A 14,222-nucleotide genomic window follows, 5' to 3' on the forward strand; every position below is an offset into this window, starting at 1 on the left:
ATCACTAAATAATAAATTTTGTGTTCTTTGTACTTATTTAACTAAGTTTTCGCATTTGATTGCATGATTTTTTTTTTATTTTCAACACAGTTGCAATTTTTTTTCGTCTTATAAATTTTCTTATGCCGCAAAATTCGAAAAAATATTTTTAAAACACGGCTAATCAGGTGGATGGTTCGATAGACACAAAGTAGTAACTCGTTCGGTAGGTTCAGTCTTCTTCTTTCTTAGTTTGGTGACTATCCGTTTCGAATAATGGCAATCATTCTGGCTATAATTATTTTATTAACTGATGCTTTAAATAGATTAGTTGTTGTTGTGGAGAATCATTTCCTCAACTTTATTAACCATGATATTCTTCTTCTCCCAATTCCTCGCTTTTTGAATACTTTGCCTTGATAGATTATTTTCAGTAATCCGTATTTAATGCTGTTTCTCATTATGCGTCGGAGATATCCTACGTTTCTCCTTTTAACTGTATATACATCCCTTCTCCTTCTTTCCTCATTCTTCGTAGTACGGTCCATGACATCCTTAGAATTCGCCTTTATAGTCATATCTCGAAGGCTTCAAGTTTTTTCTCCATCGCTTCAGTAGGTGTCCAGGATTCAACTTCGTAGTATAATATTGAGAAGCTATAACATCGTAGGAGACTTATTTTTATCTCCAGATCGAGGTTGTGGCTTTTTAGTCCAGAGAAATAAGATTTTTCTCGTGACACATCCCCCTCCAGGACGAAACCAAATTTTTTGAGTAGTATGGACATCTACAGCGTGTCTACTTAAGTTGGAAGCATATGGGAAACTTTTTTGTTATTCATTTTACGAAAAAAAGTTATTCTTTATAAAAAGTTCTGCACGCTCTTAAACCTAAGATTTAATCACCAGATATCAAATTTTGTCAATATTATACGAGGTATGTCAAAAAATATAAACTTCGTTTAAGAGTAAAGTACCTTTATTTCTCTCAATATCGAAAATTCTTATTATGAAAAGTTGTTTGGAAATAAAAACTAAGATCAAATATGCAATTACATGCTTCTAATTGGAAAAAAATATTTTCCAAATTTTTCTCAAATTTATTGATACTAACTTCGTTTTTATTTATTACACATACGATAACTCTTTTATTATTACTTTTACGAAAAAAAGGTATTCTTTATAAAAAGCTCTATATGTCCTAAGACCGAAGATGCAACCATCAGATATCACATTTTATTAATTTTATACGAGGTATGTCAAAAAATATGAATTTCACTCAAGAATAAAGTACCTTTATTTTTCACAATATTGGAAAGCGTTATTAAAAAAGTTGTTTAGAATTAAAAACTATGTTTCAATATGCAATTACATCCTTCTAATTGAAATATTGTGAAATATAAAGGTACTATAATCTTGAGAGAATTTCATATTTTTTGACACACCTCGTATAAAATTAATAAAAGTTGATATATCATGGTTGTGTCTTAGGTTTTAGATCATGCAAAGCTTTTTATGAAGAATAACTTTTTTTCGTAAAATGAATAATAAACGAGTTATCATATTTGTAATATTTAAAAACGATGTTGGGTATCCATAAGTTCGAGAAAAATTTTTTATTTCAATTAGATGCATGTAATTGCATATTTGATCTTAGTTTTTAATTCCAAACAACTTTCTATCATAAGAATTTTCGATATTGAGAGAAATAAAGGTACTTTACCCTTGACCGAAATTAATATTTTTTGACATACCTCGTATAATATTGAGAAAACTTGATATCTTATGATTGAATCTTAGGTTTTGGGACATGCAGAACTTTTTATAAAGAATAACTTTTTTTCGTAAAATTAATAATAAAAAAGTTTCCCATATGTTTCCAACTTAAGTAGACACGCTGTATATTATTAACCTATATGTTTCCTGCAGCCGATTTTGATGATATACATAGTTATAAACAAATAAAGATCAAAAAACGCTAAATTTTCGCTTTTTTCGTCTATTACCAAAAAGTTAAGCACTTTAAACAAATTTGAGTGTAAGAAACTCATAAATCGTATAAAAAACTTCAATATGGCGTTCGCTGAATATGTCCATCCTTATTGGTTGCTTAGAAAATTGCAAAATAAATCATAAATTTTGAGTTTTTAAAAATATTCATAACTTATTTAAAAATTAACTTAGAACCTTCTTATTACACGGAATGCTGATACTTCTTGTACTTAAATTATATTTTAAATTTCAAAGCAATTGGTCAAATAGTTATTTAATTTGTTTATCCCAAATTCATTTTTTTTTTGCAACACTACAAGTCAGAAAATTATGAGGCTACAATCATACTTAGGACAGTTTTGTGAAAGAAGAACATTTATACTATTACCATTATTGAAAATAAATGACAAAAAATAATTTCAAACAGTGTAAAATTATTTTGAAAAAACATGTCGAATTTTTGCTTACTTATAATCAATGAGAATAACTTTTCAACCGTTACCTGTTGAAAAATTATTTTTTCATATTTAGAAAGACTGAATTTTTATACACATTTAGAAAGAAAAACAATTGTCCTAGGACAATTAGGGACAAAATTAGCCCCCCCATTTATTTAATTCACATGTTTTTGCAAAATAATTTTGCAATATTTTTAATTATTTTTTGTAATTTTTTTTAATTATATTAATACTGTAAATTTCCTTCTTCCATAAACTATCCAAAGTATTACTGTAGCTTCATCATTTTCTGACTTACAGTGTTGCAAAAAAATTAAATTTGGGATAAACAAATTAAATAACTTTTAAACTATTTGACCAATTTCTTCGAAATTTAGGGTATGAATTAAGCACCATAAGTCTCAGAATTCCGTGTAATAAGAAGGTTCTAAGTTAATTTTTACATAAGTTATAAATATTTATAAAAACTCAAAATGTATGATTTATTTTACAATTTTCTAAGCAACCAATAAGGATAAATATATTAAGCAAACGTCATATTGAAGTTTTTTTATACCGTTTATGAGTTTCTTACTCTCAAATTTGTTTAAAATGCCTATTTTCTTAGTAATAGACGAAAAACGCGAAAATTTACCGTTTTTTGATCTTCATTTGTTTATAACTATGTATATCATCAAAATCGGCTGCAGGAAATATATAGGTTATTATTATAGATGTCCATATTACTCAAAAAATTTGGTTTCGGCCTGGAGGGGGTTGTGTCACCAACAGGCTATTTTTTTTCCTTATTTCTCTGAACTATTTAAAGAGTTTGGCCATGTTGTTGAATGCACTCCTACCCTCTATTCTACATTCTACTTCTTGTGAGTGACACCATTGTTCGTTTACTATTGTTCCAAGATAGTTATACTGTTTTACTCGGTCCACTGGCATATTCTTGATAAGCAGTTGGACGTCCCTAATTTTTAGTAGGTTTAGTAGGTGTAACTTGTTAAAATGTAGTAAATGTTTAGTAATAATAATTAAATTAATTTTAATTATATTATTTAAAAAATCGGGCATATATGGATATCTTAAAATATTACTAATTTTTACAAGATATATTTTAACTAAATATATATTTTTAATTGTAGCTATTGTGCAATTTAAAACCATTTACGACATTTCTGCAGTTCATCTTCTGTAGGATGGTTATTCCAATATGATATATCGATGTCTGCTCCTTTGATGATCTTTTGAATCTAGTACGATATGAGCCGCTAAACTTGTTATTATTATTGTATTATTTATTATTAACAATAAACTGTTACTTAAATTGTTCTTCAGAAATTTTAAAACTTTTCCCAGCAACGCTACTATCTATTATAGCCCAAATAATATTAAAAATCAAATTGAATTTTATTATACAGGGTGTCCCGCAAAGATTGGTCATAAATTATACCATATATTCTGGAGTCAAAAATAGTTCGATTGAACCTAACTAACCTTAGTACAAATGTGCTCATAAAAAAGTTATAGCCCTTTGAAGTTACAAAATGAAAATCGATTTTTTTCAATATATCGAAAACCATTAAATATTTTTTATTGAACATGAACATGTATTATTCTTATGGCAGGATCATCTTAAAACAAAATTATAGTGAGACTTGTCCACCCCATAAAAATTTTATGGGGGTTTTGATACCTTAAACGCCCCCAAACTTTTGTGTACGTTCTAACTAATTCATTATTGTGGTACCATTAGTTAAACACAACGTTTTTAAAACACTTTTGTCGCTTAGTATTTTTTCGATAAGCGAGTTTTTATCGAGATGCGGCTTCTTTTTTAATATATTTACATAAAATTTTTATGGGAGTTTTGTTCCTTTAAATCCCCCAAATGTTTGTGTACGTTCCAATTAAACTATTATTGTGGTACCATTAGTTAAACACAGTGTTTTTAAAACTTTTTTGCCTCTTAGTCTTTTTTGATAAGTCACCTTTTATCGAGATGTGGCTTCTTTTTCAAAATATACCTAAAAATGTAAATTATAAATACATTTTCAGATTATTAACAGGTCTCTATAATCGTACTTAACCATATACAATATACAAATATGTGGTGGATTCGATAAATACTCCAAATATCTCGATAAACACTGGCTTATCGAAAAAGCCCAAGGAGGCAAAAATGTTTTAAAAACAGTGTGTTTAACTAATGGTGCCACAATAATAATTAAATTGGAACGTACACAAAACTTTGGGGGGTTTAAGGGAACAAAATCCCCATAAAATTTTTATGGGACACACAAATTTTACTTTAATTTTTATTTAAGATGCTGCTGCCATAAGAATGCCACATGTCCATTGTCAATGAAAAATCTCTAAGGATTTTCGATATATGAAAAAAAAAATTGATTTTCATTTTGTAACTTCAAAGGGCTGTAACTTTTTTTGTGTGCACTATTGTATATAGGTAAGTGAGGTTCAATCAACCTATTTTTGACCCCAGAATCTGTGGTATAATTTATGACCAATCTTTTCAGGACACCCTGTATATTGAATAATAAATCCACAGCCAATCAGGTACATATTAATACATACATATATCGTTTAAAAGTTATGATAACTTCGGGTAGTAATTTTCAGTTGAAGACAAGATTCTGCCAAAAATTATTGGCAGCCTAACGTGGTCCAAAGCGTACGCATAATACTGTTAAAGTAGAGTTCACATGTTTCTGGAAGCAATTCATTGTCATTGACTTCAAGTCGCATTATTTTCACATATTTATAATGCAGATTAAACAATTAATCCAACCACTGTTTAGTTTTGTGGCTATTTAGCAAGGACTCTGAGTTTACTGAGGATGCACTGATAAGTCCGAAAACGTTTTAAACAATTAATGTAATCTATTTGGATTTTTTCGAATTTTTAATTCCTAATTCAATTTTATACCAGTTACACAAAGCAGTTTTTACTTCACGTTAAGAGTTAGAAAACTGTATTATTTCGAATCAAAATGTCGATTTTTAGCTGCTATTTTCTACTCGCGTCTCACAATTTTTTCAAAATTTTAGGATCAACAAACTTTCAAAGAATTAAAAATTAAATTATTAAAATAATAAACGTCCGTCCTGCATGTAAACCAAGTAAATATAAAGTAACATAAAGCTTTAAATTATTTTTCTTCAAGTAGAAAATATTTGGAGTAAGGATATTTGAATCGTCAACGTAAAACACGTACTAAAATAGATGGAAGAGTCAATTCACCACCTTTAAAGGGGAGTCCGTTATAAAAACGTAAAACATTTCATTTATATTTTTTTTATTTGAAACTTGGAAATTTACACTCTACTCTCTACAAAGGAGCATTAAGTAAAACCGATAAGTTCACCTTATTCACCACTGTCTTCACTAACACAAGTGCCACTCACACAAGTCTTCTGGCCACTGTCTCTTGAGTCTCCGAAATGGTAATGGACGATTGGTAAGCGTGAAAATCAGCTCGTTGTTGTGATTGATACTTCTTTTTCTATGTTTGGTCGCCTGCAGTCCTATTACGTCTTTTACGAATGGTATTTTTAAGTCCTCATGTAATGTTTGGTTTGAAATATACCAGGGTGCATTTGCAATGATTCTTAAAGTTTTTGATTGGTATGTCTGCAGAATTTTGGTGTTTGATGGTTTCGTACATCCCCATATTTCAAACGTTCAAAATTTATAACTATAAAAACAATATATTTCTACTAACCTACTTAACGTTAGTTGTTAAGGGGAACGGAACAAAATGCAAAATTTTGACGCATGTCAAAATTTTCAATATGTTTTAAATGTATCCATTTTTTTAATCCTGAAAAAACTAATAAATATTTTTGAAAAATTTAAACGCAGAATGAAAGATTACATTATTACCGAGGGCCGAAATTCCCTGAAAACTTCTATAAATTTTATTTTAATAAGTTACAGGAGGAAAATAAAAGAGAAAATTTAGTGTGATTTTTAGTTGCAAATATTTCATTCAAAAGTAGTCTTTCATTCTGCGTTTAAATTTTTCAAAAATACTTATTGGTTTTCTCAGGATTCGAAAAAAATGAATACATTTAAAACACATTGAAAATTTTGACATGCGTCAAAATTTTGCATTTTGCTCCGTTCCCCTTAATAAATTCCTTTCAAGCTATACTCAGATATTAAATCTAAACATTATCAGATATCTAAACATCTTATTTATTCTAAATAATAATTAAATTTAAATGATACACCTTTATATTTTATTAATAATTTAATATAATTCAATAAATTATTATCCCCATCTTAGTGGGATTACGAGAGCCTACCTTTGGATTCAAGGGTTGTGAGTTCGAATCTCAGCTGGATGGTAAATTTTTCATTTTGTTAAATATGTATTAATAAATAAAAATAGTTTCTATCCTTTTGGGATCGGTACTCACCGGAAGGATTACATCATAACTGACACAAAATTGAGGTACCTTTTCTGTTTTAGATATCATAAAATATATGATTGACGCCATCTGTGAATGTTTTGGAAAAATACCAGGTAAGAATACTAATATTTCTTTGTTCAAGGAAAGAAGAAGAAAAGATTAAGACTTAATTTCACTTTGTGTTAAAGCTGTGTTTTGCAGCTTCTCAGATATTCTCAGATGTTTAAAATTAAGCCATGATTTTTTAAAGAGATTTTTATTTAACAGTTTAACTGTCAGCTGCAGAAACTTTGTCATATTTCGGTATTTCCAAAACACTTTACTTGTGCTGCTGTTGGATAGGTCGAATACCTTAACAACAGGGCAGACGGACCAGTCCTGAAAAGAAGAGGGTTGGAAAGCGAAGCCAGCAACCTGTCTTGCTAAAAGAGAAAACACTCTTTTCACAACAGCTCTAAAGAGTTCTTTTGAGCTGCAACCAAATGATTCTCTTAGATTCTCCAACCAATATATCCGAGTCAAAATAGGTAGCAACTAAAATAGGAACAGAGTGGTGAATTAGTCGACAAGGGAATCTATAATTGAATTCACGACTTGTCGTTCACCGTGATGATAATCTTTAGCGAACTAATTCTTTTTATACCCACAAAAGTGAATAAAAATAAACTAAAAGTTGTGTTTATAAATTTTTAATTTTAATATATATGTTAGATGAAAGATCTCCCTTAATAAAAAAATACTTACCCTTTAATGAATAATAGAGATTATTTCATACATAGAGATTCTGACCAATAGAAACCTACAAGAATAAAAATTAGAGCTATTATTTTTTATTATTTCATTCATAGGAGATTCTGACCAATAGAAAGCTACAGAAATAAAAATTAAACTGATTATTTTTTGACGATTTTAACTTCCAATCGTATAGTAAGATATTTGATCACGTGTTTAATTCGGTCCAATCAGATTAAAATTATACTGAGAATTATCTACTGTAGAAAATTACCGATAGAATTTTTTTTAAGTAGATTGTTTCTGTTTAATGGCAACCAGTTTCCTAGTTTTGACAACTGTCACATTTAAGAAAATATCCATAATATACGTATTAAAAAATAATCTTACGAATCTCACACGCCAGTAAGAATAAATAAGAAAATAATGCTTAATTTTTACTCAAATTTGTTGTCATTGGGCAATAGCCACTCAAGCACTGCGGGCTCTCGTGTCTATTGCAAGACAACAAATTTTCGAAAAACTGTCGCATTATTTTCAATTTATTCTCACTCTCTTGTGATATTATACCCGATAATTTTTGATAATATCCCGTCGTCAAGTATCGTCAGATGCCCTACGTTGCTACGAAAAAATACATTCAGTGACATTAATGACAATTAATGTTTTAAAAATTATAAAAGTGATGAATTTCAACCATCAAATATTTATAACAACTGTGTTTTTAATTGTATGTACTAATTTATACTACTTACATAAATAAATTACAATAAAATTTTGATTTTGAACAGTTTTATTCATGAAATAATCGCAACAAATTGCACTCGATCTCTAAAATTAATATAGAACTTTTGCCCTCGTGACACTTTGACATGATTTCACTCGCCTTCGGCTCGTGAATTTAAAACTGTCAAAGTGTCACTCGGGAAAAATTCAATAATTTTAGAGCTCTTGTGCAATTACTACTGATTATTTCATTCATAGAGATTCTGACCAATAGAAAGCTACAGAAATCTAAATTAAATCGATAATTTTTCATAATATCCCGTCGTCAATTATATTACGTCAGATGCCCTTCGTTGCTACGAAAAAATAGATTCAGTGACATTAATCACAATTAATGTTTTAAAAATTATAAAAGTGATGACTTTCAACCGTGAAATATTTATAACAACTGTGTGTTTAATTGTACTAACTTGTACTTACATAAATAAATTACAATAAAATTTTGGTTTTGAACAGTTTTATTCATGAAATAATCGCAACAAATTGCACTCGATCTCTAAAATTAATATAGAATTTTTGCCCTCGTGACACTTTGAAATAATTTCACTCGCCTTCAGCTCGTGAAATTAAAACTGTCAAAGTGACACTCGGGAAAAATTCAATAATTTTAGAGCTCTTGTGCAATTATTACTGATTATTTCATTCATAGGAGATTCTGACCAATAGAAAGCTACAGACATGCAAATTAACGTGATAATTTTTGATAATCTCCCGTCGTTAAGCATATTACGTCAGATGCCCTTCGTTGCTACGAAAAAATACATTCAGTGACATTAATAACAAATGTTTTAAAAATTATAAAAGTGATGACTTTCAACCGTCAAATACATATTTATAACAACTTTGTGTTTAATTTCACTAATTGGTACTTACATATATAAATTACAATAAAATTTTGGTTTTGAACAGTTCTATTCATGAAATAATCGAAACAAATTGCACTCGAACTCTAAAATCAATATAGAATTTTTGCCCTCGTGACACTTTGACATAAATTCACTCGCCTTCGGCTCGTGAAATTAAAACTGCCAAAGTGACACTCGGGAAAAATTCAATAATTTTAGAGCTCTTGTGCAATTACTACTGATAATTTCCCTTCGCCAAGTAGTTTACGTCAGATGCACTTCGTTGCTACGCAAAAATACATTCAGTGACATTAATGACAATTAATGTTTTACAACTTGTCACAGAGAACAACAAGAAATAAGTTTAGAAAATAGTCAGGCGAAGATATCAATAAAATATAATTTAAAATTATTTAAAAATACTGTTTTATTCATGAAATAATCGTACCGAATTACCCTCGAACTCGAATTTTGGATTTGTTTTGCCCTCGTGACACTTTGACATAATTTCACTCCCTCCGGGTCGTGCAATTAAAACTGCCAAAGTGTCACTCGGGATACAAATCGATAATTTTAAAGCTCTTGTGTAATTACTACTGATTATTTTTAAAAATAATAATAAATTATTAGATTATTTATAAGTACTATTATATTATATTGCATATTTTAGTATCTACTTAACACATTCGCTGCGCATGAGTTATATTAAATGTTTTTTCAGATGCAATCTCCAAGACGGTTGTCCAAATAGCTGGCCAATATAAAGACGTTATTAGCAACGTTATTACTGATATTATTAAAGGAGTTATCAGCGGTAGCATTAAAATTAGTCCAAATATTAAAATACCTTTCTTTGGATAAACAGTATTGGTCAATTTATATGTACCTAAGCTTTAATATTAATCAATTAAAGATATATGGAACCTGAAAATTTTTATATTTACTTCTATTCATGTATGTTTTAAAATTAGTGGCATGTTAAGAATGGTTATTATATTAAATGATAATGGTAGAAATTAATGGAGTTTTATTTGATGGTTTGCTGTAATTTATAGAACAAGTGCACTTTATTCGGAATTGGCGAGTCTAAAACCAACTGGGTATTCAGAAAATTATCAGAATTAAAAATATTATCAGAATTATTTCCCATTTAGAAGAGTTTATTACAAAGATGCCACGAGGAAATAGCTTCAGAACAACATTACAATCTATGTTTTTTATGTACAGAATTGCACCAACAGATCTTAAGCTTAAGTCGAGAATATCATAAGAATTAATATAATGTAATTATAATATATTACAATAAGAATATCATAATATAATAATAGATATAACTGATAATAAGGTAAGAATCTAAAATTATGGTGCAACGTAAGTGATACTCAAGGAGGCCCTATCTATAAGTAGAGCTTAGCTAAGCTGGTGCTTAAGATCTGTTGGTGCAACCAGGCATAAAAGACCCTCCGTCATCCACTTGTTTTTAAATGTTGTACTCCTCGTTTTAAATGTTGTTTTTAGATAATTTCACATAAGACGTGACGGCCGCCCTACTCCAGTCCTCACCGAGTCGTTTACCCTATAAAACTAAATATAATTTCGTAGAATAACGGCCGGTTTCACAAAGTAAAGTTAACTTGTGGTTAAGAGATAACCAGAGGTTCCCTCATTATAAAATATTGGGGTAACATTTGGTTATCTCTTAACTTTACTTTGTGAAACCGGCCGTAAAAGGTATAGTTATATTATACGGAGCGAAATCAAATTATAACGTTTTGGTTACTTTATCTTAGAAGAAAGAGAAATAAGAAGAACCCAATTTATTGGGTCCATTCTATGAACGCAAAAAGATACGATTTGTATATTTTCATATTCACACATATTGATGAAACACCCTCTACACTCAACGTTAACTGCAACTATGTAAAATAAAGTTTATTATAATATAATTAGCAGTTTTATATTACTATTGTTATCAGTAACATATAATTAATTTTGATGTACTTACCAAATGTGTTTTTTTCTTTATCACCTAATTCATCAAATTCACTGTTAAGTGCACTGCATACACCATTCTAAGCATTTCTCAAGTTTCTATCTTTATACATTTCTATTGTTTTGTCCCAAAGAACAGGTCTCGCTTCAATTAATGTTATTAATATTTCACTAGCAATCTGAGACATCATAATATCAAATATATGCACCTACTTCTTCTTCTTCTTCTTCTTCTTGCAGTATCGTCTCCTATTTGAGGTTGGCTACTATCACAGAAATCTTAACTTTGTTGGCTGCAGCTCTAAACAACTGTATTGAACTGCACCCGTACCACTCCCTTAAATTTCACAACCAGGAAATCCTCCTACGTCCCACATTTCCCTTTCCCGAGATCTTTCCTTGAATTGTGGGTCTTTTCTCCTCTCATTATGTGGCCTAGATACTCCAGTTTTTTCGTTCGTATGGTTTTTATGACTTCGCATTCCTTCCCCATCTTCAGAAAAACATCTTGATTTGTTATTCTTTCTGTCCATGGTTCTGTCCACCACATCTCGAATGCCTCAATGTTTTTGATGTTTATCTTTTTCAATGTCCAAGCTTCCATGCGGTACAGCAGAACGGAGAAAACATAGCACCTTAACATTCTCGTTCTTAAGTTTATATTTATGTCCCGGCTGCATAGGAACTTTTTCATTTTGACAAACGATTGTCTCGCTATCTCAATTCGCCTCTTGATTTCTCTTGTCTGGTCATTAGTATCAGTGAAACAAACCCCTAAATATTTGTAGGACGTAACTCTACAAACCCCTAAATATTTATAGGACGCACCTACTTCAAACATCCACAAAGTGTAAATGAAAATAATGTACCAAACAACCAAAGAAACTACCTTCGTGCGACAGAACGATAGTATCATATGAAAGGATGCATTAAGCCCCCTAGGCCCTATGCTACTGGGTGCGTAAAGACGGCACGGCTGCCGTCTGTTTTTGTAGCAAGGGACGACATAAACACGGCGACTTCATCGAACGTTCCAACCACCGTCTAGTGAGAAAGGCTCCATATGATTACATGCGCCACCATTGGAATGTCGTCGTGCGTTCTAATCCTCGTACGTTTAAATTCTTTTAATGTGAAACAGCGCGAATTCATCAGAACTACCGGTATTCTTTTCCTGTATCTGCTCTTCCTTAATAAAATAATGAAGTTTATAACAGCAAATCTAATAATATGTAAATTGGAGCTGGAGAATCAGATAATAGATCAAGTGATGGAGTTTAAATATCTAGGCAACACACTATCTTGCTGCGGAAAGCTCGGAACAGAAGTGGAAGATCAAGTGACTAGAGCAAATAGAGCCGCAGTTTGCCTGAATGAGACAATATTGAAAAATAAAAATATCAGAAAAGAAATGAAAGGCAGATTTTACACAACAGACATTAGACCAATAATGACATACGTGGCAGAAATACGATCTGACACAGAGAGGACAAAAATATTCCTTGAAACAGCAGAGGTGAAAACCTTTCGACAAACTGATGGCCAAAAATTATGGGACAGAGCTAGAAGTAAAGATATACGACGGAAATGCAAGATGGAGGACATTAATAACTGGCTATGAAGCAGAAGAGTAGAATGGAATGACCACATAAAACGAATGACAACAAATAGAGTAGTAAGGACGTCGAAAGACGGTTCTTCAACAGGAAGACGATCGGTGGGGAAACTATGAAAATTATGGAACGATATTTTACTGGAGACACATTGAAAAAAACAGACAGAGTCATGTCTATACAAAGAAGAAGACTGATATGAATTATAACTGCAGAGCTAAGTAATAAGCTGACGAAAAGTTAATTTTTTGCAAAAATTTTTACAAATACCAGTTGTGTCTCTTTCCATGGATTGTGCCTTCATGTTATATTGTTATTCCATCTTTTACGTGGTCCGCCCACACTTCTTTTTAGATAATTGCGATTTGTCTCGTGCTATGTTGGCTTCTAGGAGAAACTAGAGTGTGGGGAAGTGAATAAAGGAGGATCATGATGATCGCCGTGAGTGTATTGGGATGTTAAATTCTACCATCGCTTTATGTAGCGTGTTTATGTTAACACTGTCATAAGCACATCCAAAATCCACAAAAAATGGTGAGTATGAATTTCGCACTCATATGTTTTTTGAAAGTTTTTCTTAGAAGGAATATTTGATGGGTAGTAGACTTTTCTTTTCGAGAGCCACACTGGTATTTGCCTATTATGCATTCACACACCCAACGAAAAAGGTACGTAATATCAATAAAAATGTTAATTCAGACAACAAACGCAATACTTAAAATTTGTCCAATTCTTGGTTTTATTGGAACAACAAAGCGATGTTCATCAATTCATTATTTTCGTTAGTTGAGCCAATGTATTACGTTTATTGAATGGATGAACATTCATACTCATTGAAACAAAAACGTCGTTAATTGACCGACAAAGACTATTCGTTGTGTCAATAACAGTGTTATTTCTCCTAACGTATTTCGTTTATTTCTACAATTATTTCCGTTTATTCTTACAATTAATTCCGTTCATTCCCACAATAAATACGGTTATTCTTACAAGCAATTCTATTCATTCTTACAATCAGTTTCGTTCATTCCTAGTATGAACGTATTTTATATTAATAATTACTGAATGCATTAGCCCAATGTATGATATTGATTAAAAATAATTTTTTAAATCCCCCTTTTTTGTCCTAAACCTAATGGACTTACACCGTGTGATTTCTCATATGATTTCACTTATACAGTGCGCTGGAATAAGTGTTACATTCCCCCCACCCTTATTAACTTATTTATTTTTAGCACATAAGCAAAATGCTCGGACATATCGATTTTTTAAAATAATCAAAGTATAATCAAGTATATTCAATTGGGAAATAAGCTACAATTTTACCTAAAAATGATTTTATTAACGTTTCGACTTGATATTTTTATTAAAAAAAATATCAAGTCAGAATTCGGTATTAGT

General features: G+C 30.6%; 1 protein-coding gene across 3 annotated transcripts in view; it reads left to right on the forward strand.

The window, feature by feature from the left end:
• LOC126882883 (uncharacterized) overlaps positions 1 to 10,232 on the forward strand; it is a 39,851-nt gene extending 29,619 nt beyond the window's left edge. Inside the window, exons 6-7 of one of the 3 annotated variants that reach the window (XM_050647946.1) lie at positions 6,913 to 6,966; positions 9,938 to 10,232. In XM_050647946.1, coding sequence (XP_050503903.1) covers positions 6,913 to 6,966; positions 9,938 to 10,077 — 194 coding nt within the window. In that variant the 3' untranslated portion in view covers positions 10,078 to 10,232. Of the gene's footprint in view, positions 1 to 3,561; positions 3,749 to 6,912; positions 6,967 to 9,937 lie in introns of those variants that run through there. The other 2 variants (XM_050647947.1, XM_050647948.1) reach the window with 2 other exon arrangements.
• The last annotated feature ends 3,990 nt before the right edge of the window (positions 10,233 to 14,222 follow it).

This window comes from Diabrotica virgifera, chromosome 4 (assembly GCF_917563875.1).
Source record: "Diabrotica virgifera virgifera chromosome 4, PGI_DIABVI_V3a".
In the NCBI taxonomy this organism is placed as follows: domain Eukaryota; kingdom Metazoa; phylum Arthropoda; class Insecta; order Coleoptera; family Chrysomelidae; genus Diabrotica; species Diabrotica virgifera.